Source organism: Pezoporus flaviventris, unplaced genomic scaffold (genome assembly GCF_033815535.1).
Source record: "Pezoporus flaviventris isolate CSIRO_AGI_PZ_B2104156 unplaced genomic scaffold, CSIRO_AGI_Pfla_v1 ptg000072l, whole genome shotgun sequence".
NCBI lineage: Eukaryota > Metazoa > Chordata > Aves > Psittaciformes > Psittacidae > Pezoporus > Pezoporus flaviventris.
Genome location: NW_026892620.1, coordinates 4,176,438 through 4,199,862, shown reverse-complemented (window position 1 = coordinate 4,199,862; position 23,425 = coordinate 4,176,438). Strand labels below are relative to the sequence as shown.

The following is a 23,425-nucleotide window of genomic DNA, read 5'->3' as shown; positions in this document are numbered from 1 at the left end:
TGTTTTCACAGCTATATCTCCAAAAAAAAAGAATTAATTCCTCTGGAATTTCAGTTTTCGCTGATGTTTCTTTCCAAAAAGGAAAACGGAGAAATAAAAAGCAATGTATCTGAATGAATATGGAGAACAAATTAGCATAATTCAGCTGATCTCACTCAAAAATAAAACCTCAAAAACATGCACTATATAAGCATTTACCTGAATAATATTGTTATGGCATTTAATATTTACAAGTAAACTTATTATTACAAAGTAATGGACAGTGTTGCATTGTGCCATCTCAGTTGCATCCTTTTAGTCTCCTACCTAAGTGTAAGGGTCTATTTAAGCAATCTTTAGCCAGGTCTGCAGTCCAGCCATCTGTGGTTTACACGTATACGTTTTGCTGACTAAAGCTGTTACAGACAAAGCCAGAAAGGCGAAGCCTGCACTGTTCCCTATTTGTATGTTTTGCATAGAGGTGTTCCATTGGCAGCAGTGTAGTTTGACAATGTGATTGCAATAGCAGCCTTTCCTGGCTGAGCTATCCAAGTGATAAATTACACTTCACGTCCATCTATGTTATGAGATAGCTTGGCTTCTAGGTTTGATACCTGTTTGTATGCATTGGTTCTTCAGAGGTCCATATCTGCCCACATCTTTCAGGTAGACTGATGTCTAACCCAGCAGGGAATTCAACGTGAGAGAAACCTCTCTGGCAAGAAGCAGTATAGGTCAGAATCAGTTTTAGCTCTCCGTTACCAAATAAAAGAACCCAACCCTGCAGAGCCAAACAAACTGCCCAGTTGGAACCTCCACCCAGAAATCTGGCATCTAAATTATGCTCTCTTATTGAGCAGTACTTCCCTCCACAGGAACAATGAATCAAACAAAAGGGCCTAAGTAAATAAATCTTTACACTTCCCTGTTCTTTCTTCTTCCCAATTAATCATACGTCATTTCGGAAAACCTAAGTAATCCACAGCAGGAGGCAAAACTGCCATCACTGAATATGTTCACAGCATCACACTGTCCTCCAGGAGCTGGGAGTGATGGTTGCTGTGGCTTGACATTTCCCCCTCTGTCTATCTGCAGGAGGAGGGTGCCCAGGTCTCACAGGAAATGGGTACTATCTGCAGCCAAACCTGCTCCAGACCTAATCCCCACACGTGTCGTGCCGTGCTGAGCTCCACTACTGGTTTTGCCATTAGTTGCTGCTGATGCTGATTCTGCCTGGTGCTAGCTGTGACTGCTGTGCTGGCAGCCAGCCTCCTGACTTGCCCTTCTCTGGTGTCTCCAACTACCATTCAGCTGTCACAGTGGTGTTTCTGGTCCTTTACAGAAAGTGCAGCGGTGCAGGAATCAACGCAGAGCCCCAGCCACACAGAACAGGTTTACTGAATTAAGTGCTCTTTCCTTACTAAAGATAATAAGAAAGGAAGAAATAATCATCTTGGAATTTGTTTTCCCACATAGACACATTTTTCCATTTCTCAGGACCAGCACAGTTTATTAGGGCAGTGTTTACTGCAGGGAAGTTGCCTACGTTTTTGCAAATGTGTTTGTATGCACTATTTTCCACACTTTTTAACTAGGTTGTTTTTAACACAAAGGCCCAAAATACTAGAAAATAGGTGTTTGGTGAAGCCAGATAACACGTGGTCCCTTAGTCCCTTGCTAGCATATACCAAAAGATGATGCTCCTTCTCTAGGCTGCAGAGAAGACTCATTGTCCGTGGGAGTTCTTGGGAAAGAGATGCTCTTCAGACCGTCTGCTTTCACAGGAGAAACTGGCTGAGTTTGTCCAAGCCCCCGCTGCTCTATGAGAAGTTTTGAGTTCTGAAATGCCTGGGTAGCAGTTCCATGACAGGAATTTCTTAAGTTACTTGGGTTTGTGTTCTCATGCTGCAGTGTCAGCATTACACAAAGTCCAGAGGTGAGGAATTGCCACCAAACAGATCAAGTTTCTTGCCTGAAAGGAAGTTCTGAAATTATGGCAGAAGGCCTGCTGGTACAGGATTTCTGGTACCATTTCACAGAGCATCAGATAGTCCAGATAAGCTTTAGATAAGTACTCTCCATTTTGCATGCTTATCTTTAACTCCAGATCTTTTTAAGTTTGCCCCTCAAGTATTTCAAGTCTGTGTCCTTTAAGCAGAGCTTCTTCAAAATAAGATAATTAAAATCTCTTTGTGTCTTCTCTGAGAACCCGTGTGTTCATTTATGATCCCCAGAGGGAAGGCCAAATTGTTCAAGTATTACCAAATGACATTATTTATGCTAGATTTAGACATAAGTCCCTATTTCCAGGGGCAGTGTGTCCTAGAACAGTGCAAAAAGGATGTTTTTCTTTCCTTTCTATCTTTAAGGCATGAATAACATAGTCAGCCACATCTTTTCTTTATGATCTCAGAGGACAATCACTATTGACAAGAAGTTTGCAGGCTGAAATACTGTAAAAGAGTTTACTTCAGTGTCTTGTTCAAGAGTGTAGAGTAGATAACAGATCAAAGATCACCTTTTCACAAAAAAAAATTCATTTTTCTATCAGTGGAGGTTTTCTAGTTCATCATTATCTACAGCATTCTTGTCCCCACCACCACCAACTTCCCCACCCTTCTTCTGGTACATAGACAGCAGTTCCCTCCAGTGCTCTGAAACATAGAGGTCTCTCTGTCTTTTCTCTGACGTCCTTCCTTCAAACCCTTCCTTCACATTTGGGTGATGTAAAACAGCCAAGATAAGGAATAGCTGTCTCTTCCCAAAAGGAGACGGGACAGATGTGCAATTCAGAAGAACAATTCCTTTTTCCTACTGCCTTCCTGGGATGGGGGGCAGTGGGAGTAGTGGGGAAGTGAGAAACAAGTTAACCTTCCTTTTGCCAGCTGTGCCAGCTACTCCTATCAATATAGACACAACAAAACATGACAGCACTGTTCTGCTCTCCCCCTGAAAGGATAGAATTGTTTAAAAAAGATAAGACAGGAAGCAGGGGTGGCTAGTAATGTGTACTTTTGGTCAAAATATAAGACCCAGCATTTTTTTGTGTAATGCATTGTATTGCTTTTTTTAAGTATCTGACATAAACTGTTGTCTTCAGTCATGTAGTCATGTTTCATTCAGGTCTCCTGTTCCTAGAAAAAGATGACAGGAGAGAGGCTCTTACCAGCATGGGGTAATGGTCACATTTGTTGTGTTATTTAGAAAGATTGACTTACTGGGGTTTATGTCTATAGGAGTTAAACTTGTGTGGAGGATGAGTGGTTTTGCTGTTGTGAGATTTTATGAGTAGTTTTTTTACATGATTTTTATGTTATTGCTGTGATTTAATGTGGAAAACACAAGAACTAATGTTTTCTTAGTTACCTAAAGATAATAAAATCAGCAGAAGCAGAAAAAACTTTCTCATCTGCCATGGGATCCCAGTTCACATAGTAGCAGGAATTCACAACCAAGAGCATCACACTTTCTAATGGTGATGAAGTTCTCCAGTATGCAACAAGAGGACCAGTTTCTATGATTAAGGGGTACAGATGAATTTAGTGGGACAGTTGAGTTCAGATCTACTGCCTATTTGCACTGCAGGATAGTTTTTGAAGATAGTTTAGATGAATAAGAAGAATCATAACATCAGAAAGTCACAATAAATATGGTGAAGTTTGTTGCTATAGATACCCTTTCTTAGTAAATAGAAGGGAAATCCATAAGGGGGCTTTATTATTACTATATCAGGGTTTTCAAGGATTGCTTTTGTCATGCCCATATTTGTAGTACCTTGACCAGTTGTATCGGTGGTGACCTGGATTCCAAACTCTGGCTTGTGTATAATACAGAAGCACAGGAACACCAGTAGGAAGAAGCACTCTCCTAAGCTACTAAAGCTGATGTTCTGCATAATAGTGGACAACAGGAATTACTAATGCCACAAAATAAGGGTTACTATTGGTTTGACTATAATCTACCACTTAGGAGTTCGCCAGATGATCTGGTGACCTAAGTGTTGTACAGAGAGGACAGAGCATGTGTATGCATAAAGAAGATAATGGACAACAGTCAAAAAAGTCTGGGGAAATTGAAATATTATGCTTGGGTTATCTGAAGTGAGAACTGCAGAATAAATATTCTGAATGGACTGTGTGAACATTTGGTGCCATGAAAACTGTGAGCTGCAGGGAATTGTGCAACTGTGCTAAAGATTGTGCTTCAGCAGCAAAACTGAAATTGAATCAAAGCTGCTGATCTGAGGTCTCCTGCTACTGAGAAGCTGTTGCCTGAATGGAACCCAGTTCATCAGATAAAGAGGATGAGGTTTGGAGTAAATTCCTCCAAGACTTGTTTTAGCATCTTTCCAATTCAGTTAAACAGGTTCCAGGATCTGCCATCTAGGGAAACCCTCTTCTTCCCTTTCAGGATACAAAAGGGGAGAGATTACAAACCATGCAGTATAAATAGAGTGGGAATTTTATGGGGACTGTTGCTTATCTCATTAGACTGAGAAATGAGGTTCTAGTTATGCAGCTTGCAGGCATTGAACAGTCAGTGCTCAGCCCCTCAAATGCATGCTTAATGAGATCCATCCATGAACAGCAGCTGTTGCTGACAAATTGTAATAGGATTGGAAACCTCATTACTGATCCAGCATGTGTCAGTACTCTTACCTTCTAATGAAAAAATAAGCTGGAGTAATTTATGAGAGGCTGGGAAAAAAAGAACACAGAAGGAAAGATCTAGTGAAGAGGCAGTAATGAAACTAGGTTTACCCTGCTTTCAGCAGTTCATGCATTGAGTCTCTAAAAGTAAATGAATGAGAGAGTATTCTGCTAGGACAGGAAACATAGTGGAGCCTTTCCAGAAACTTACTGCATTTGACATCTATCCTGCTCACAAATGTGTCATAGATATTATTTTTTCCATGATTAGGGAAAAGAAAGACAAGACAAATATGTGATTCTTCTTTTACCTTCCGATGCCTGAGAATGAAGCTGTTTCTTTGACTGTAAGAGCAAAGGACCTTGGAGAACAGTCTTGACAGTGGTTGAGGCATTCTTGTGGTAATGGTTCACTAGAGACCTGATTCCTCATGTGGAGAGCTATTTTCCTCTCCCAGGCTTTAGAGTTTAGCAAAGTCTTGCAATGTCAGGTAAAAGCCACTGAGTTTTTATGTTTGGGAGCTTAGAAAGGCCTGACCACTGCCCTAATAATGTGATGCCCGCTCAGGACATCAACAGTCTTATTACTGGTTTTTGCTCCAGGCACAGGCATGAGGTACAATCTGTGAAGATTCAGAGAGGCAAGCAAGGAGATAGAACTTGAAATTTTTAATTTTTTTTTTGGGGGGGGGGGAGGGGGTGGGGGGGGGCGGCAATGTTACTATGACCCTTTGGCATGAGCAGTGCAATCCCAGGTTATTTCCACACCGCTGCTGATAAAGTATTTCTAAGATCCGTTCTTAGGTTTTGGGCATCTGGTTCAAAATGCACATTTTGAGCTAACATCACATATGAGGAGTTTCATAGGATGCTTCTTATGGCAAAGCTGAATAATACATCCAGTCTGCTGGTTGCCTCTGCTGGATTTCTCATTCAGAGTTACTCTTCTTGAGTTAGGAAGGGTATACAACTTATACAGGAAACTTTCTGAATAAAGCATCAGTTAGCAGTTGCTAAGACCTTAGAGCTTGATGAGCAGTGCAGGGTTTGTTCTACCTCTTCTAAGAGTCAAGCCCGCCTAATTTCTGGTACAGTGAACTATAGGTGTATTCCTTACTTTATTCTTGTCTATATTCTACTCCATACTGCCGAGGCATGAACATTTCCAATTTTTCGTAGATCTGTTTGCAAAAAAGACAAGCATATAATGGAAAAGGATCTGAAAGGGAAGCTAAATGACATCACTTAAGACAGTTTAAGGAAGCTTGGTATTTGGTTGTTTATGATCTGAGTATGTTAGTTGTTTGTATTGTGATAAGAGCATTTTTGGTGTGGAGACTGAGCCACAAGACTTATTGCAGCAATGCAGTGTTTGGTTTTTGGTAAGAGCATTTTTGGTGTGGAGACTGAGCCACAAGACTTATTGCAGCAATGCAGACAGTATTTGTCTGTTGGTTAGGGAAATGGACTGGAAGGCCCGAAGGTCTTGGGTCCCAGACCGTGCTGAACCAGTGACTCATCAGGCGGCTCTGGGAAAGTGCATTGAACTCAGATCTGCAACACTGCAGAAATCAGCCCAGCTGTGGAACTGAACCAAAGCAGGTTGTAAGTCACAGGTCAGTGGCACATATGGGAAACATAAGCTCTTTTTTCTTATTCTGCATAAATGTAAATTCTACATTATCTTCTCCTGAGCCAACATTTCGCTGTGAGGTTAATACTTTTGTATAGTCAATGGAATATTTTGAAGGAAATTGAATCTCCCCCCATCCCCACCAAAAAAATTTCCCAACCCTCCCATGAAATTTATGTATTAGCAGATATGAAGGATGGGAAAAAAAAAATAAAAAACAACAAAAAACCCACAAAAGAAAAACCTGGCTCTTATTTATTTTTTACTATCCAGGAGAATTTAATGTGGCCATTCCAGGTTTCTACTCATACAAATACACAAAACATTGAGCTTTTGTCCAAAACCTATATTGAGACTTTTTTTCTTCTGAGCAAGTAAGTGACTAAAACTATTTTTTGGTAGAAGTGGGAATTGAACTACATCATGTAAGTTTTATGAGCAGGATTTACTATGCTGCTTCTGTTTGAATTTTTCAGGTGTTTCTTATGCACATTGGGACATCTTATTTGCAAAATAAAAAATTAAAAAATTGAAATTTCACAGGTCCCTTCTTTTCTCTTATGGCAAAATATATTAAGACATGTTGCTAATCAAAAGTGTATGAGTGAGAAAGGACCTTATCACTAATAGTTAACTATAAGTTTTTATACCCACAAGGAAGAGATCGATCTTTCTTCTGAACACCTCCTTCTGTATTTTAGATTACTTTCCTTGACCTCATTGCAAATAGTGAACCTTTCACATAGCCCTGATATGTAAAATCCTCTAATATACCTTCTTTATGTAGTATACCCCCTATAACAACCTGCTGTAAAGCCAAGGCTTTTACCAGTGGCAACGCTGATCAACTCAGAGCAGAGAGAAGGTGACCCAGGGAGGAGGTTAAGTTTTGAAATCTAAAGTGGAAAATGAAATGGGTCAGTAAGAAACCTAGTTCTTGTGGGCTTTTTAATGTCTGAAATAGAAAGGAAATTGTGGGTGTTGCATCTGACCAAGCAGTTAGCTCTAAATTATTCCATCATCAAATGCAATTCTTATTCCAGTTTTCAAACTTCATATCTAATTCTTCTTACTTTTAAGGAAATGCTAGTCAAGTCTCAAGAAACAGTTCTGAAGAACTGCTTAGCAAATTTCTGCATTTAATAGTGTGGATGTAGTCGTTTGTCTAACAGCCAACTCTGAAAACTGAGCCAGGTCTGTAAGTGTTGCACTGGACTAGACTTACTCATCAGCGTATGTGGTAAAGATAGTGTCAGTCAGTCTGTGCCATCACTGGTTAACGTGTGGAAATCTATTCCTTTCAAATCATTCTCTCAATGATAGCTCCATACTTCCAGTTCTTGGTGTATACTTCTAATTACAATTTAGTAAATAATTCTTTAGGAAGAACTGAAACTAGTCTCTCTCTCTGCTATACTTGATTCTGCAGTCACAAGAAGATTAAAAAAACCTATTAAAAACCACCACCAACCTCACCCCTCCCAAGGGGAAAAAAACCTCCTCGGATCCTTAAATGCATAAAAACCAGGTCAGCAGGTTATTGCTGTAAACAGCTATTCTTCAGAGGAAAACTCAATAACTAATTCAGTTTATAAATGCAGTTCATACATAGTCAAGCATTTTAAAATAGTTATAGAAAACATGAAACTGGAATAAAATCTCAGTGGTTATGCTTATGTTTTGGGGAATCCTGGCACTGTTGCGCTGCACTGAACAAATACAGATGATAGAGCCATGCAAACAGCTGTATGGCTGGTTTGTGTCAGTTGCTTCCCCAGAAGCAGGGCTAATGCAATTGCATTCTGCTGGTTCAAAAGCAAAAATCTTTCCTAAATTGGCAGGTTGGTGTGTTCTTAATGTAATAGGTGCAGATCTGAAATATAATTTAGCAACTTTTAAAGTTTGCCAATCACTAAGAATAATATGTTCTTAAGTAAGTTTCCTGAGTCTGGCAATTTACGTAGGTGAGTGAACTAGACAGGTCAAATAGCTGGCTTGGTTTATAAATAGACTAAAAAAAAACTCCATATATAGAATAGTATCCAGACTTTCTATTGTTTGAAGCAAATGATATCATTATTTGGATGTCTTTCCAGAACTGAAAATGACTAGACTTTGGAAACTAAAAGTAGTTAAATATAGAAATTGCTACTTTAATGAGTGGATGCTGTGTTTCATTTTTATGCTACTAGTATGTGAACAAATGCCTTTCTGTTCTTAGGGATGGGAAGGGATATTTTCTTCCAGTAATATAAGATATTGGACAAAAGCCAAATTCAGATTAAGGGCTGTCAGTGTCTTTATCTCATTTCTTTATGGAAAATATTTTTGATCCACAGTGCAGTGTAACTGCACATACAAGGTGATAACACTGTTCACTAACTTGTGCCTTGCATAAGCCTTTACATTTGTGCAGATCAAATACAAAATGCACAGTGCTTCACATAAAGTAAAATGATGTAATAAAAATTAAAAGAGAAACAAACTGTGCCTTCCAGCATAGCTTGTCATCACAGACTCCCTAACAAGTGATAACATCTACTTGGCCAAGTCAGAGAGCGTTATCACTGATAACTAGAAAACATTTCTTCTGATTCCTGCAGTACTATTTAAAAACACCTAGGTAGTTTCTATGAAGATACACTTCCATTTCTAGGGGTGGGGTGTTGTGAATAAAGGCTCATGTTAAGATGTCCCAGCACTTTCACTGTAAAGACCACCATCTTTTTAGACGAGGAATGCTGTGTTGGATGGTAGGTGAATAATCTGTTGTCTCATAAGACAATATACTAAAATAATACATGTTTACGAACATAGAAGCAAGTTTAAGAAGATATCAAAACAAATTTTAACTTACCAGTCCAGATTTTCCTTCAGATGCTTCTGCATCTTTTACCTGTCAGATTTAGCTAAAAATTCACGTTTAAACAAAGTGTCAGTTGATATATGAAGTCACCAAAATTTAGGCATCTACATATTCACAAGGTGTCTGAGCTCTCATAATCAGGGAATCCAATATCCTTGCCTTAACTAATAGAAATAATTAATGTATGTACCTTTGGTTACCTTTATTAATATATTTTTATCTTCAAACTCTACTAGACTTGTAGCTGAGGGATTTTTTCTGCAAGCAAACCTGATTCTTAAGTTGGTAAAACTGAAAATGGAGTGCTCATGAGCAACACTTTCATTGTCCTTCTGTAATCACTTTGGGCCAGTTGATGACCATGTAACATTTGTCCCTTTGGAAGATGTAAGAGATATTTTTAACCATTGCTGCACACTCTTCGAAGAGCTTAGTTTGCCTCCAGCATCACCTCTCTCTTGCTAGTGTATGTGCAAGCTTTGGTTGACGATTAAGACCAAAACTGTCATTCCTTTAGGCAACTTAAGTCACCTGTCTCAGATACGGAAGTGCCAGAGGATATTGTTCTTCCTCTTCTGGATGAAATTTTGTTCTGGAAAAGCCCTCTGCATCTTAACCCTCCTTCAATAGCTCCTAGAGCTACAGCACATTCATGCAGAGACCTGTGGCTGATTTTTAGGATACCCTTTCCTGTGGCATTACAGATTCTTCAAAAACAAGTAGGAGTGATAATTTTTTTCTCTAGGGGTGACTATTTTTTATTTGTTTTACATTTCAAAAAGTTTTAACTGGATTTTCCCATCTTATGTTCTAATCCCTTTCTTAGGATAGCCTATAATCATCTCTGTGACTGATAAAAAGGCAAAAAGCAGCTGAATTCAACTTCATTATCTGTAAAATACGAGATCCCCATTCACTGACTTCTTGACAGAAACCTATGGCATGGCATACACTGCTTGCTCAGAAGCGTACTGTTTGCACATAACCTCAAATTGGGCAAGTGGGCAAGAGCCCTGGACAGTTATTCAAATATCTGTACTGTATATTTAGGCAGCTTTTAAGATTTACTCTCTGCCTGAACCTCTTAAAAACCTTACTTTTTTCCTCCTTCTTTTTTTTTTTTTTTTTTTTATTCCTACTATATAACAGCAGCTCCTTCTGGCTTCCATCTGGTTTGCTGAGTCAATATGTGTTTGGATGAAAGCCACAAAATTAGAAATGCTTTTATGAAAATGTGGAGAGTAAGTTCACACTGTATCATGTCTGATTTCTGCAGTTGTTACAAAGCAATGTCTTGAGAATGCAACAAGGGAACATTTTAATTTAAAAAGGGGGTGGTAAATAGTACCTCAAATAAAGTGAAGATGTAGAGCTGTGAAGTTTCACTTTGAAATGAAACTATGCAAGGCTGTGTGCCAGAACGTTAATGTAATCAAGAGCCACAAGCCAGCCCGTAAGAGGAAAGTCTTTTATAGCTTCACTGCTGAGAGGTACAGAATTCATGTTTCCCATTGCTGTCTTCAACATACTTGCTGAGACACACTTGAGAAGACAAGTTTGTGTCTGTTGGGGTCTTCTCAGCATCAGAGACTTTGTATTCTCTTGCCCTTCCTTCCCTGACCCCAGACATTGAGCACAGGCATCCCAGTCCCTGGGAGCAGTGCTGCTTTTGGATACTCCTCTTCTGTTGATGTTTCCAAGCCCATCAGAACTCAAACTGAAGCAACTTGTTTATTTGCTTGTTTGCTTGGCAACCTGCCTCCCAGTTTTCTCTGTGCATTCCATTATAAGAGGTAGGTGGCACATGAAACTCCACACCAATCATAATGGATTGCAACAAGCATCACTCTTCTTACTTCATCAGGAAGACTACATTAGGCAGTTGTTAGGAGACCAGCTTTCTTAGTGTGGCTGACGGTAAGGCTCTTCATGTTCCTCCTGGGAACGATTTCCTTCTCCAGGTTTGGTTATTTTTTTTCAGTGAAGGATGTGTAAGTGTATGGCTCCCCCTTCTTTTGGTGGGAAGTGCAAACATTCATATGATATTGAGGTCACGCACTAAATTATTCCAGTTGCCATGCATCCAGTCTAGAAAGGTTCTGGCTCCCATTCAAATATGAAAGAAAGAATTATTTCTTAGCAAACTAATGCTCAGAACAGTTGGAGAGAGGATCCACACCCCCATCTTTTCCTTCCTCTCTGAATGTGCCAGTTAATCCTTTCCCTCACCAATTAAGGTCTTCACAGTGGTCTTACTGTCTGGTGCACTAGTAGCTACTGGATTGCGAGCAGGCAGTTTCAGATGACTGGTTTCTTCTTTGGCATTGTAACTCTGAGGACAGAACGTTTTCCAGACCAAGCCTGACACTGGGCAGTCCAGGCATCCCCCACTGACAGCATTCTACATGCTTGTTTTGAATGGTTGTTTATATGTGTTTCTAGAGAAATAAGTTTGGCATCCAGGCAACAAATGTTTTCAGCTCTTTAAAGAGTAAAATGCTGGTTTTGAGCAAATACAACTGTTCAGTCGCATTTGTAACCAACAAAGTTCGTTTCTGTCTGGTTCATCAGCAGCAGGAGTACCCTGTCATACTCCTACTTTTATTTTTTTCTCTTCCAAAGGAAGCAGAAAATTAATGTTTCTAAGTCAGGGCCGTATAAACCAAACTTGAAATTAATGTGAGTTTCGACAGCCTAAGGTCAGACATGGAAACAGAGGTCCGTAATGGAGGTGTGGGCCAGTCTGGTTCTCCCTGGCAGTGACACGGAGGGCTGCCTTGCAGGCATGCCAGGAGTCCCCTCAGGACTTCCAGGCTGAAGTCTCACGTGAGTCGTCCAAACACACTGCTCGTTGCCACACCACAGAGGCATGCGGTATGTCAGCACCCCTGGTCGTAGTTCAGCTTTTCAGCAAGCTCCCAGGCCTTCTAAAGCTTCCTTTGGTGAAGCTTAGCTGGCTTGGAGGAGCCGCTGTGGTTGATGGAAAGAACACAATGGGGTTGTCAGGACAAAAGTTAATGTACAACTGCAACATATAAAAACTTTATCAAAGAAGATGTCAGTGTGCAGAGTCTTTTGATTCCAGGTTGCAGTATTTTCATTATAATTTCCCTAATGTTTTGAGCTGTATGTAAGGAAGAGGCTTATATTTCCTGGGCTTTCTGTACTCATAGAACTTTGAGATCTGTCCTCTGGTTGCCTTTGTTCTTTGTCAGAATATCAACCCTTGAAGTGAAGGTACTTGAATAGGCACACAGAGAAAACGATTACGCAGATGTGGCCAAGATCAGTAATAAATAAATCATTAATGTGGGAAAAAATTTAAAGATAGCGGCATATATGTTTTTGAGGTTTTTAAGAGTTTGGCTCAAGGAAACTGATTTAAGTTGTCTTTAGTTAGCTGAAGATGTATAAGTACATAAATAATATTGTTTTGTGACAAAAAAGAAAAAAAGGGAAAGCAAGAGGGAAAAGAAAGATTTTATGTTGGGATCACTCACATATTTTATGCTTGCAATTTTATATAAATAAAAATGAGGGCTGTTTACACAAGAATAATATACAAGCTTTACAAACATACATGGCACTTACATGTTTTCTCTTGCTTGTGTTTAAGTAGTATTCACATTCCCCAAACCATCAATTTTATATTCTTTTCCAGCAAAGTTCTTTAATGATATTAAAAGGAGAGTTGGAAAAAACCCTCTTCTTCCTTTTCGGTGTATTGCTTTCCTTATTCCCTTTCTCCATCCATTCCACCCTCGTTTGCAGGCTGCTGGTTACAGCTTTCCCAGCAGTAGGTGTTTGATTTTCTGACACTCAGTGTTCCCATCGGAGGCCATAGCTTGCTTTAAGGATGAGATTTGGACACTTAGCATAGGATCCCTCTCATGTGAAGCTGAACATCTACACTTTAAACACATCTCAACCAGTTACCCTAGACTATCTTTCTAATCTACTCACCCTTCTAGGATGAGGTTTAGCTCAGATGTTTAAAATAGATCTGATGAGATTCTCTGGATGGTCTATAATAGCAGCCAGATGTTGTGCCTATATTGCAGAAATTTTAAATTAGATTATATAAACCCCATTTCTAGACTCTTCCTAGATTCTGGACTTTTTTGAGATTAGTGGAATTTGGGATCATCCAAAACATGACCAAGACCTGGAATTGAATGTTTTCTCAATAGACAACTTCAGAACTGGGGACTATTGCCAGTCTTCCAGCTTTGTTGCACGAATCTTAGAACACCATTCTGCTGCAAATACTTCTTTGAGCTTTTCACCATTTAACTGCATATTGATCAAATCAGGAGATTCACCTCCCTGTCCTCAGACTTATACAGGGCATGAATGTCTGCATGTAAGATAGTCACCTCCACCCACCTCTTTAAATTTCAGAGAAAGTAGTAGGTGCTTTCTGTGAAGGGTGCAGTTTATCAGTTTAGATGCCAGTATCAGGATGGGGTGAATTGTATCCTAGGACTGGTTGTTCTCCCTATTGATTGAAACAGTAGTCTAGGCACCCATGTTATATCAAAAGAGCCACATTTGGTTGTCACCATTGGTGCTATGTTCCCAGAAATTTGTTTTCCTCAGGGCATATATAGTTTTGGTGCTTTAAAACTACATTGGCCATCACTGAATTTTAAACTGGACTTTCTGCATTCTAATTACTGACTGATGCATGTCCATGTGATTTCCCTTCATCACAGTTGTAAGCCCATGTGTATAATTGGTTTTGACAAAGTTTTAGAAGGATTCTTAATAGAGTTCTTTTTTAATGTAAACAAACCTTTAAACCATAATGTTTTATAGTGTAACTTCCCAGTAACGTCAGACTAAATGGCAGTGCAATGATCTGCCTTCAGGGAGTTATAAACATTCATAGATAATAAAGTAGAAAACCCTACATGTGACTAAAAGCTCCAGGGTCATCTCACTAGCAGTCAAAAAGTAAAAAAGTGGAAATTAGGCAATAAGGAGAGCCCAAGTATAATCCAGAAGAGATATATTAGTGCTGGTCTCAAATGTTTTCCCAATATGTTCCCTACCTTTGGAATCTTCCAGATTTTTCTCTTGATTATCTAAAGAATCTATGTGCTTAAAAGGACATAAAATGAGAAAATTAAAAAAAAAAAGCTTCCTAAAATTGTGGAAGAAAACAATTGTGTCCCCACATTAGCTGCCGGTATTGTTATGGCATACAAATTAGAATGTTGGATGGTGGATAGTACACAAACAATAGACCTTGAACTTATTCCAGTTGAAATATGCATTAGCAACCTCCTTTTTTTTTCATACTCAAGTACACAAATAATCTTGCCATAGTTCCTACTCATACTCTATGTTCTCCTTAGCAACAGTTTACCAAATTTAGAGTCACTCTGCTAATTAATAAAGAAATAAATTTATTGTTGTCCCTGTTGTTTTCTCAGTAAGTATAATTGAAAACTCATATGGTAAAATTACTGTATCTGTCAGTCTGTTACTGTTAGGCTGTTACAGCTCCAACCAAAACAGATCTCTAAAAGTTCAGAATTGATTCTTACTAATGGCAGCACTGCCTAACACAGTGTTCCTTAATGAAGTCCTGCATCCCTCAGAGGACTACGTTCACACAGGTCTTATATCTGCAAGGCATCCATAAAAATGAATAGAACTATCCTTAATTTCTGAAAAAGAACTTAGAGGGAAACTGTGAAATGAAAGATACTCACGGAGAGTCATGTTTCATCTGCAAATAGGTTAATGAGAAAAAAAAACACCAAAACATAGCAAGAGTGAGTTTGTGACCATCCAAATATTTAACTAAAAAATGGACCAACCTGCGCAAGCAGTAGAGGTTATAAAACTGTCGTGGTTTATGATTTCCTGTAAACAATAGCCTAAACATAAAGCAGAGTTCATAACATGATATAGAACACTGTTACATCCATGAAATAATTTTCTGAATCACACACCTAGCCTTTAAATAGCTTGGGCCATGGTTTCAGTTCTGTGGACCTCTTTTATCAATTTGAAAAGCCCAGTGTTAAATGCGAAAATTAAATATAAAGCTGAAATGAAAGTATTTTGATATATAAAATAGTTCAGATACAGACATTAACCCTCTTATGACAAGCGTAAGAGCTTACCTTGGGAACTTTGTATTACTGCTTCTCATAGCAGTAACACAGAGTCTGTTGTGCAAATATGACCAAAGGAGAATTTAGGCAATGCCTGGTACCTGCTCCATATCTTTTATTCATTTGTCTCCCAGGGAGAAATCCAAAGCTCTGAACTGTTTTCAGGTTCTCGGTAGTGTAGCAGCAGGAGTGGGTACCTGAGAAATGTGACCCACAACCCCAGGTGTTGAGTAGGGGATTACTAAGAGACATGTGAAAAATGCAAAGTGTGGCAGTGTTGGTCCTTCTCTGTTTTAGGTCCTAGAGTCAGGGCTACAGGCAGGAACAGCAGCATCAGAGCCTATTTAAGCAACAGCATAGAGCACCCATCTTGTTTGGGGGCTTGTTTATACCACTGTCACCTCCCTTCCAGCTCAAGCTATGAAAGGGCAGGAAGGGTGAAGGGACCATTTGTTCCTACTGCAGTGCAACAAAGGATTCAGGGTTTTTCCATCCAGTAGTGGAGCAAGCCACATAGAACCTGTATCCTACAGTTGGGGTGCCTTGAGTTTTGTCCAAGGAGCAGTGCACATGAAAATTAGCAGCCACCCTGACTGAGGGGCTGCGCCTCCAAGACATCCTTCTCTCTTTTTCTTTTGGCTCCATTAACTGCTGCGCAGCAAACCAGGCTTAGAAATAGCAACAAGAAATCCCTTTCTCCTTTCCCAGTTTACTGACTAGGCTGATGGGGCATTTTCAAGTTTTCAAAACCCTGGGCTTAGGTGGGCTTCAGGCTGGTCTTCACAGTATTCCTAATGCTTAAGTTACAGTTATAAAAGTCATACAACAGCATGCCCAGCATCTCTGCTGTTCAAATTTCTGAACAAGAGTGACTGTGGCTGCTGCATTTCGTGCAGGCAGTGTGCTAGGTGTAATCAGAGCTGGCCTGCCTGTTGAAGACCATCCAAGGATTTACACGGAATGGTGCATATTTTGTGATCCATGCATTTTCAGCCCAGGCCAAGGTGGTTCTGGACAGGCAAGAGAGATGTAACTGCAGCCATCTACTTAATCTGTGTCTGACTTCTAGGTCACAGTGGTTGGTTGCTAGCAGGTTTTAGGTACCTCTAGAATAGATAGTCATTGAAGAGGAGAGAGCAGGAGTTTGGCTTATGGTTTTGAACCTGATACTTACATCTTCCTTTATGTCCACCCATAAATATTTTAAAGTATAGCAACGATTTAGAGCATGCATAGAAGGATGTGCTGCATCGTGACCTAGGACTTAGTCCTTGTCCCTGAAGAATCCAAGCAGCTGCACTTCTGTGATACGATATCTGTTGCATGTGTCAAAAAGATGTGCGAGATACTGCTCATCATGGAGCTGCAATGTTTTGAAAATGTGAAGGGAAAATAATACAGTAGCATTATATTTCTTGATCTCCAAGAACTGGAAAGCCACTCATGGCTGCTTCTAAGCAGAGATTAAAGAAGTTTCAACTGGAAGTCATAGATCTAATCCTGGACTTTGCTTGGGCAAGTTCTCAGCAAGCCTGTTAATCAAAGCTTATTGTGCTGTGCTAGGTATTGTGGCTGATATCTTTTAACTTTCATTTTATGTGTGTTCTGGTTTGCAGGGTGGGAAGACGTACACAGGACCATGTGGAGGCAGAGATTGCAGTGGAGGATGTCAGTGCTTCCCTGAAAAAGGAAGCCGTGTAAGTAACATTTTTTCCTGTAAAACATTCTTGATGTTCAGTGTTGTTTCATAAAGGTGGACTTGCATCAGTCTGCTAGAGTATTCAAACAATTATTCTTTTTCAGGAAAAGGTTACTGTTGTTTCGTCTTACTTCCTCAAGAGCTTGTAGATTTGAAGAAATGCAGTGTTATGAAATATGGCAGGTTCTTCTCTCAAAGATCAGGGCCGAGGGACCTAATAGCCACGACAAGCTGATCAGATCAGAATTTTAGGGATGTTATGTTCTACAGTATCACTGCATTTTGTGACAGTGCTAAATGAATATGGACAAAATCACTCAGCAATGTTCTTGAAGTCTTTCTAACAAAATGGCATCTCATGAAAAGCTATAACATACATGTGATTTCCATTAAAGCGAAAGGGAGCCAGGCCTGCAAAACCTGAAATCTCTGCTAGAAGGGAACTGCTTGGGACTACTGGCATTAGGCTGTTGCTGATAGTTTGTTCTTTGTTTTAGGGAATAGTGAAGAATGAGGCAGAGAAAGGGACATGGGGTGGAGGGGTTTAGCCACCTGCTGCAAAGAGCTCCAAGAAATAGGGCAGTTCCTTATCCTGTATGGCTTGGAGCCCCGGCTGGCAGGCTCCTTCTGCACAGCTTGGTCTTCTGCAGCTGAGACAGTGACTCAGCCTTTTCCATCCACCCATCTCTAAGAATAGGTCAGGCAAGAGACGTGGTGGCAGGTCATATGCTCCTTCTGCTATCATAAACTTCATAAGATTCTTTAGTTCTCTGCCTTCCCTCCATGCAGCGAAACATCAGTTCCTGTTCCCATTGCATTCCTCAAGCTTGACTCCACGTCTGAGTGGAGAAAGAGATAGTAAGAAAGTCACAGTGTAGGTGGGAGATGAGGAACATTCTTGTTTACAGCAGAAGTCCCATTGTCTCCATGGAAGTCAGATGATTCTGGGGTTACCATGCCATAAGTACTGTAATGGTGATACTCCCATCCCCTGACCATGATCCTCTCATGGTCTGCTTTCCATTACATTAAGCTAATGGCAAACTCGTGAAGCTGAGGACAAACAAGTCCTCCCCTGAGACAGCTTCCAGTGAGGCTCCCTCCAGCTGTTACTGCCTTACCCTCATCATCCCACACATGAAGTTTGGTGAGTGCCTCCTGCCACTTCCCTCCAAGGGCTCTGTAAGTCACAAACTAATGCTGTATGAAATGGCTTCGAGCATGACATTGCTATGCCTTTTCAGTGTCAATTTTTTGGCTTCTAAAAGCAAAGCATGGATGTACTTGTTAGGGTTTGTGGAAATACTTGTTGCAAAACTACAACTTTCTTGAGTGAAATATTTTTCACATTCCTTCTTGACTGAATAACTTTTAATTTCAAACTGCCAAGTCTACAGGACAAAAGACGTAGCTAGAAAGTAAATGCATAGTTTAGAAAAGCGAAAAATACTAAGTTATCAGAGTAGAGAACCAGTCAGGTGCCACTGATGAGAAGCTCCCAGTGAGTTGCTTAGTATCTAGATTGGAAGGTAAGGGCAGATTTTATGTACTTACCACTCTCACTCTTTGATTTATCCCAGGGAAGTAAGTAACCCCAGTAAGTACTCACATTGGCCTCCCTTTAAATAGACATTAAAAAGGAGAAAAGGAGGATGTTACAAAAGATAAATTATGTTTTGCTACTTGTGGTAAATTGTGCAAGATGTGAAGCAGTATTGGGGAAAGTGATGTAAAGAATTTTACACCACTTCAAAAATAGTATTTTAACTCTGAAATGACATGCCTCATTCTGAGTCAGCATACACTGCATGTATTCTGTGTCTGCTCATCTCTTCAGATGTCACAACCTCTGTTAAACATCTGGTTTAAGGAACAGTGTTGGTCTTGCTTCTGGTCTCATGCTAATCCTCAATGGGAATATTTGTTTCTACAAAATGTCCTACAAAATCTCTGCATGACACACGTTTGCTGTTCAAAGTGACTCATTACATGCACAATAGACATATTGCATGTTTGCACTTGTAAGAGTGCCTGAAGCACTCTGTCAGAGCCTGCTTCTGCAGTGACTACCTTAGGTGCAACAGAGCTGTCACTTGCAGGGCATCTGGAGCTAGGGTGGGAGCAGCACCGTGAGGGTCTGCAGTCAGCTGTCAGCTCCACCATCTCCTGGATATTCTCTCAGAACCAGGCAAACAAAAACACTTTCTTTGGATTGCTGCTAATGAATGCATATCAGAAGCTGTTGAATGAAGTAAATTCATTGGAGTGGTAAATACAGTTGCAAACTATGAAAGTAGAAAAGGTCTGAAGAGATACCTACTTTTTATTTATATGTGCTTCTGCTTCATTTTCTGTTGTGTCAGTTACAGTCTGAAGGTACAGCATTTAAATAAAGGCTTTATTTAAGATAATAAAGATATTTAAATAAAGATGCTTCTCTTTATTTGTTGTCTTAATCTAATGGCTTTTGTTTTTAAAAAAGTGTTCTTTACAAAATATTTCCACTGATACCTTCTGGGGGATCTGCGCTAGAAACAGAGAGGCACTGTGTAGATGTGTGAGGATTCAGCCAGGCTTTGGTAGTTTGTGCCAGGTGTCCAGATGCAGGACAACTGGAAGCCCTGAGCTTCTGTCTACACTGCTGTGGGCTTGGGACTGATGAGATTAGGCACGAAGGCACACGAAAGTTGAATCCTGGTTCAAACAGGCAGTTTTTAGGGACAAAAGGCCACCTAGCATGAATTAGAGCATGCATCTAGCAGGCCTACTGGAAAGAGGTGTGTGAACTCAGCCCTGCAGCTTTCCCTAGGCTCAGACACAGCACAATGAAATCTGCTGGGGACGGGAAGATGAAACAGCAGAAGCTTCATCTGCCTGCTGTAGCACTGGGGGAGCTGCTGTAGCAAGGCAAAGACAGCAGCTAACCTACAACCTCGTGCCTCTCGTCAGAGCTGCTCCCAGGGCTGTGAAAAGCACATTCTGCCTCATTCCCAGGAGGAAAACAGGTCAAATTAAAATGTTCAGAGAATCATAGGATATTGCTGATAACCATGTACAAACATAGTTTTCATAGTTCACAGCAAATGCTGAGCTGTTGTTCAGGGAAGTTTCTCTAAGGAATGTCTTTCCTGGGCCACACACAACCAATCCCTTTGAGGTTTCCACCTCCTGTCTCAATTTTCAGTTCACACCTTCAGAGGAAAAAAAAAGTAAAAGGAACTTCTTCCATAAGCTGTGTCTTTTCTAGTGTCTAATGGCATTCTGGTCTTTGTTTTTTTTCACTGTAGCCTAGTTATTTTACTTTAACTGAGGTACTATTTACTGTTAGCTGGATAAAAATATCAAGTCCATTTAACCATACCTTGCAACTAGGCAGGTGGTTGGAGCTGGGGCTGCAGCAGTCAAGCTAGGGGCCCAGCCTCACCCTCATCTCCCCTTCTCACAGCTGGCAAAAAGCTCAGCCAAGTTCCATCGAGAAGTGAAGCTCCTAGAGGAGTGTTCAAATCCACATGGCAAGAAAACTTGGAAAGACAACAGATTCATCTTCTCCCTATGATTAGACAGACTCATCTTCTTATTTTCTCCTAAGACAACTTCTCCTAAGTTGTTCTTCTATCACAACAGACAACCACTCCCTAAGCTACATGTGGAGAAAATACTGTAAGGAGTACCCAGGTGCCTGGGTAAGACAGAAAGGAGAAAAGAGAAGCACTGATACGGTGTTGAAACCTTGCTTTGAATGAAACGGAAACCCTGAATTAAAGGGGTAAAAAAAAAAAAAACAACAACAAACTAAAAACTTCTTGTTTCGTTTTTTTTATTTTTCCTCTATTTTATTTTTTGGGGATTGTTTGGTTTTGGTTGTTTGGGTTTTTTTTTTATTTGTTTGTTTTTTTGCAACTCCTAAAATGTTGAGATTTATAGTTCTTTGCAAACCATATGTTGCACAGGGTACAATATATGCACTCCTAGAATCTGTTAAACATTAATGCACTTATGTAGGAAACGGTAATTCCTTCCAGTACAGTGGCCAGCTGTTTGACCTATTGAAGTTCATAATCAACTTCACTTCATAATCAACCTAGAAGGCATTGTAGAAAGTGGAAGTGAGTAGAAATCTTTTTGATCTTTCTATAGAGTGAGAAAATGCACTCTATTGAAATCTGGCTTTATACTTTCTGAGTCAAGCATCTAACAGTGCTTGAGCCGCTTAGCCATTGTTTTTCCTAGGGGCTGGAATAATGCAAACTGTGAAATGAAAAGACAGCTTCAAGTCCCTCCACAAAGGCCACTTTTGGGGAATGCCTAAACATTTCTTTTTAACTAAGACTGACATGAGGGTTCATTATAATTCCATTACAGATATCTGTTCCATTGCTTACACTAATGAGGTGGCCAAGGGTAAGCTATCCCGTCTGCTTTTGAGTGCTATAGAGTTGTGAAGTCTAGTGTCTGATCTTTACTTACGAGCATTTTCCATGCAAGTTTAAATCTTAACACATGGGATAGATCTAGAAGAAGTTTCTCTTCATAATTAAAAAGAAAAACAACAAACAAACAGTAAAAAAAAATACAGCACTTAAAATGTTCTTAAGTCAATTCCATTTTTATATCTTAGGAAAATGTTTAAATCCAATAAAATTATTTTATCAACTGTTAGTGTAATTCTTGAGCATCACAATTAACTGGCTTCTAAGCTGGTATAATGGCAGTAGCTCCTTTGTAACTGTTAGTGTAAGTTGATATAGCTGATGAAATCTGATATTTTACTGTTTTTACAAAATAAGAACATAAGAAGGGTCTTCTCAAATTAGATCAGTAATTCCTCTAGTCCGCTACTGTCTCCCCGGCAGTAGCAGTAGGAGATGCTATTTACAGGGAGCACAGAGGTCTGGCAACTTTGCGCAGTCTATTTCCTTTGTACCCAAGATCACCCTACTTGTATGTTCCTTCAGTATCTTTGTTTCTCCCTGAATTTGTCTTCATTCCTTTTTGAAGCTGTTGTAAGTGTATTTGTTCACAACCTCCAGTGACACTAAGGGTTGAACTACTCAAATAATGCAAGATCACTGTCCAACCTGTTCTAATTCAATCTCCCTCTGATTTCATCAAGTACACCCTATTTCTAGTACTATAAGATTTGGGAAGAGCAGCTCAGCATTTACCTTATTAACTGCTTCCCTAATTTTGTAAATCTCAGTCATATTCCCTCTCAGCTTTTTCCTATCCAAAAGGAAGAGTGGCAGCCTTTTTTAGGTTCTCTTCTGAAGGCAACACTCCAACCCTTAGTCCCTTTATTTTTCTCTCTCTTCTGTGAGAGACAAGAACAGTACACAGCACACACAACTATGTGTGCACCAAGGTCTTGCTTAGCAGCAAGTTGACATCCTCTGTTTTCTCCACAGTACCGTTCCTGATGCCCCTCAACACTGAAGCTTATCTGCCCACCCAGTGTGGTGGGGTTCTTCTGGATGTCCCAACATGGGAGATCACTAGATCTCCCCATCCTCCTTTACCAACATCACATTTAACAATCTAAGAGAGGTTAGTATCATGTATAGACTTGGATTTTTCACAGTTCAGTGCCTTCTGATCACTGTTGAAGTCTTTGCTAAAACCAGTTCCAGCACCCATGTCTGAGAGGACCCACTGCTGTTGCAGATGTGACCATCAAGCACTATTCTTCCTACCCTTTAACAGCCTTCAGTCCATAACAGCACCTCTCTTGCAACCCTTAGGGAATTTATTTTAAAAAGCTTTGGTGAAGTATTTTGTCAAAGCCATTTTGAAAAACCAAATACATTACTGTCATTAGGGCCTGCTTTACCATGCTTATCCTTGTGCTCAGTTATTGTATTCTTTAAGGCAGATTATAACTTTTCCAAGCAGGAAAGTCAGATAAACTGTCTCGTAATATACAGGGTCTCCTCTTGATTCTCTTTTCCACATGGGAGCTTGGTTAGCAGCTGCCCGCTGTTGCAGTGGCAGTTTGTAATGATGGGTTACACACCTTGACCAGCAACTCTGCAGTTTCACACTTGAGTTCTTTCAGAATTCACAGGCGAATATCACCTGCTCCTGTTCACTCACTTAGTAACACCTGCCTTGCATATTTTACCTACTACTTTTATATTTAATATATATATCTGTATCTTATCTAATACTTTTTCAAGGCCAGGTTGGACAGAGCCTTGGGTGAGATGGTTTAGTGTGAGGTGTACCTGCCCATGGCAGGGGGGTTGGAACTTGATGATCTTAAGGTCATTTCCAACCCTAACTATTCTATGATTTGATTCTATGGTTCTATGATTCTATATTTTTATATTTACCTGAAATTAATCTGGCTCAAAAATAGCTTGGATTTGGGACCCTCTCAAACACCTTCAGCAGTTAAGACCTATGCAAAGAAGTCAATAAACTTCTCTGCTATGGCTTTATCATCCCAAAGTGCCCCTTACAAGCCTTTGGCAT

At 40.0% G+C, this 23,425-nt stretch overlaps 1 protein-coding gene across 1 annotated transcript in view; it reads left to right on the top strand.

The window, feature by feature from the left end:
* The window catches only part of COL4A2 (collagen type IV alpha 2 chain), a 145,810-nt gene that overhangs the window by 22,794 nt on the left and 99,591 nt on the right, over window positions 1-23,425 (top strand). The window contains exon 4 of the mRNA XM_061472775.1: window positions 16,872-16,952. Coding sequence (XP_061328759.1) covers window positions 16,872-16,952 — 81 coding nt within the window. The remainder of the gene's footprint in view (window positions 1-16,871; window positions 16,953-23,425) is intronic.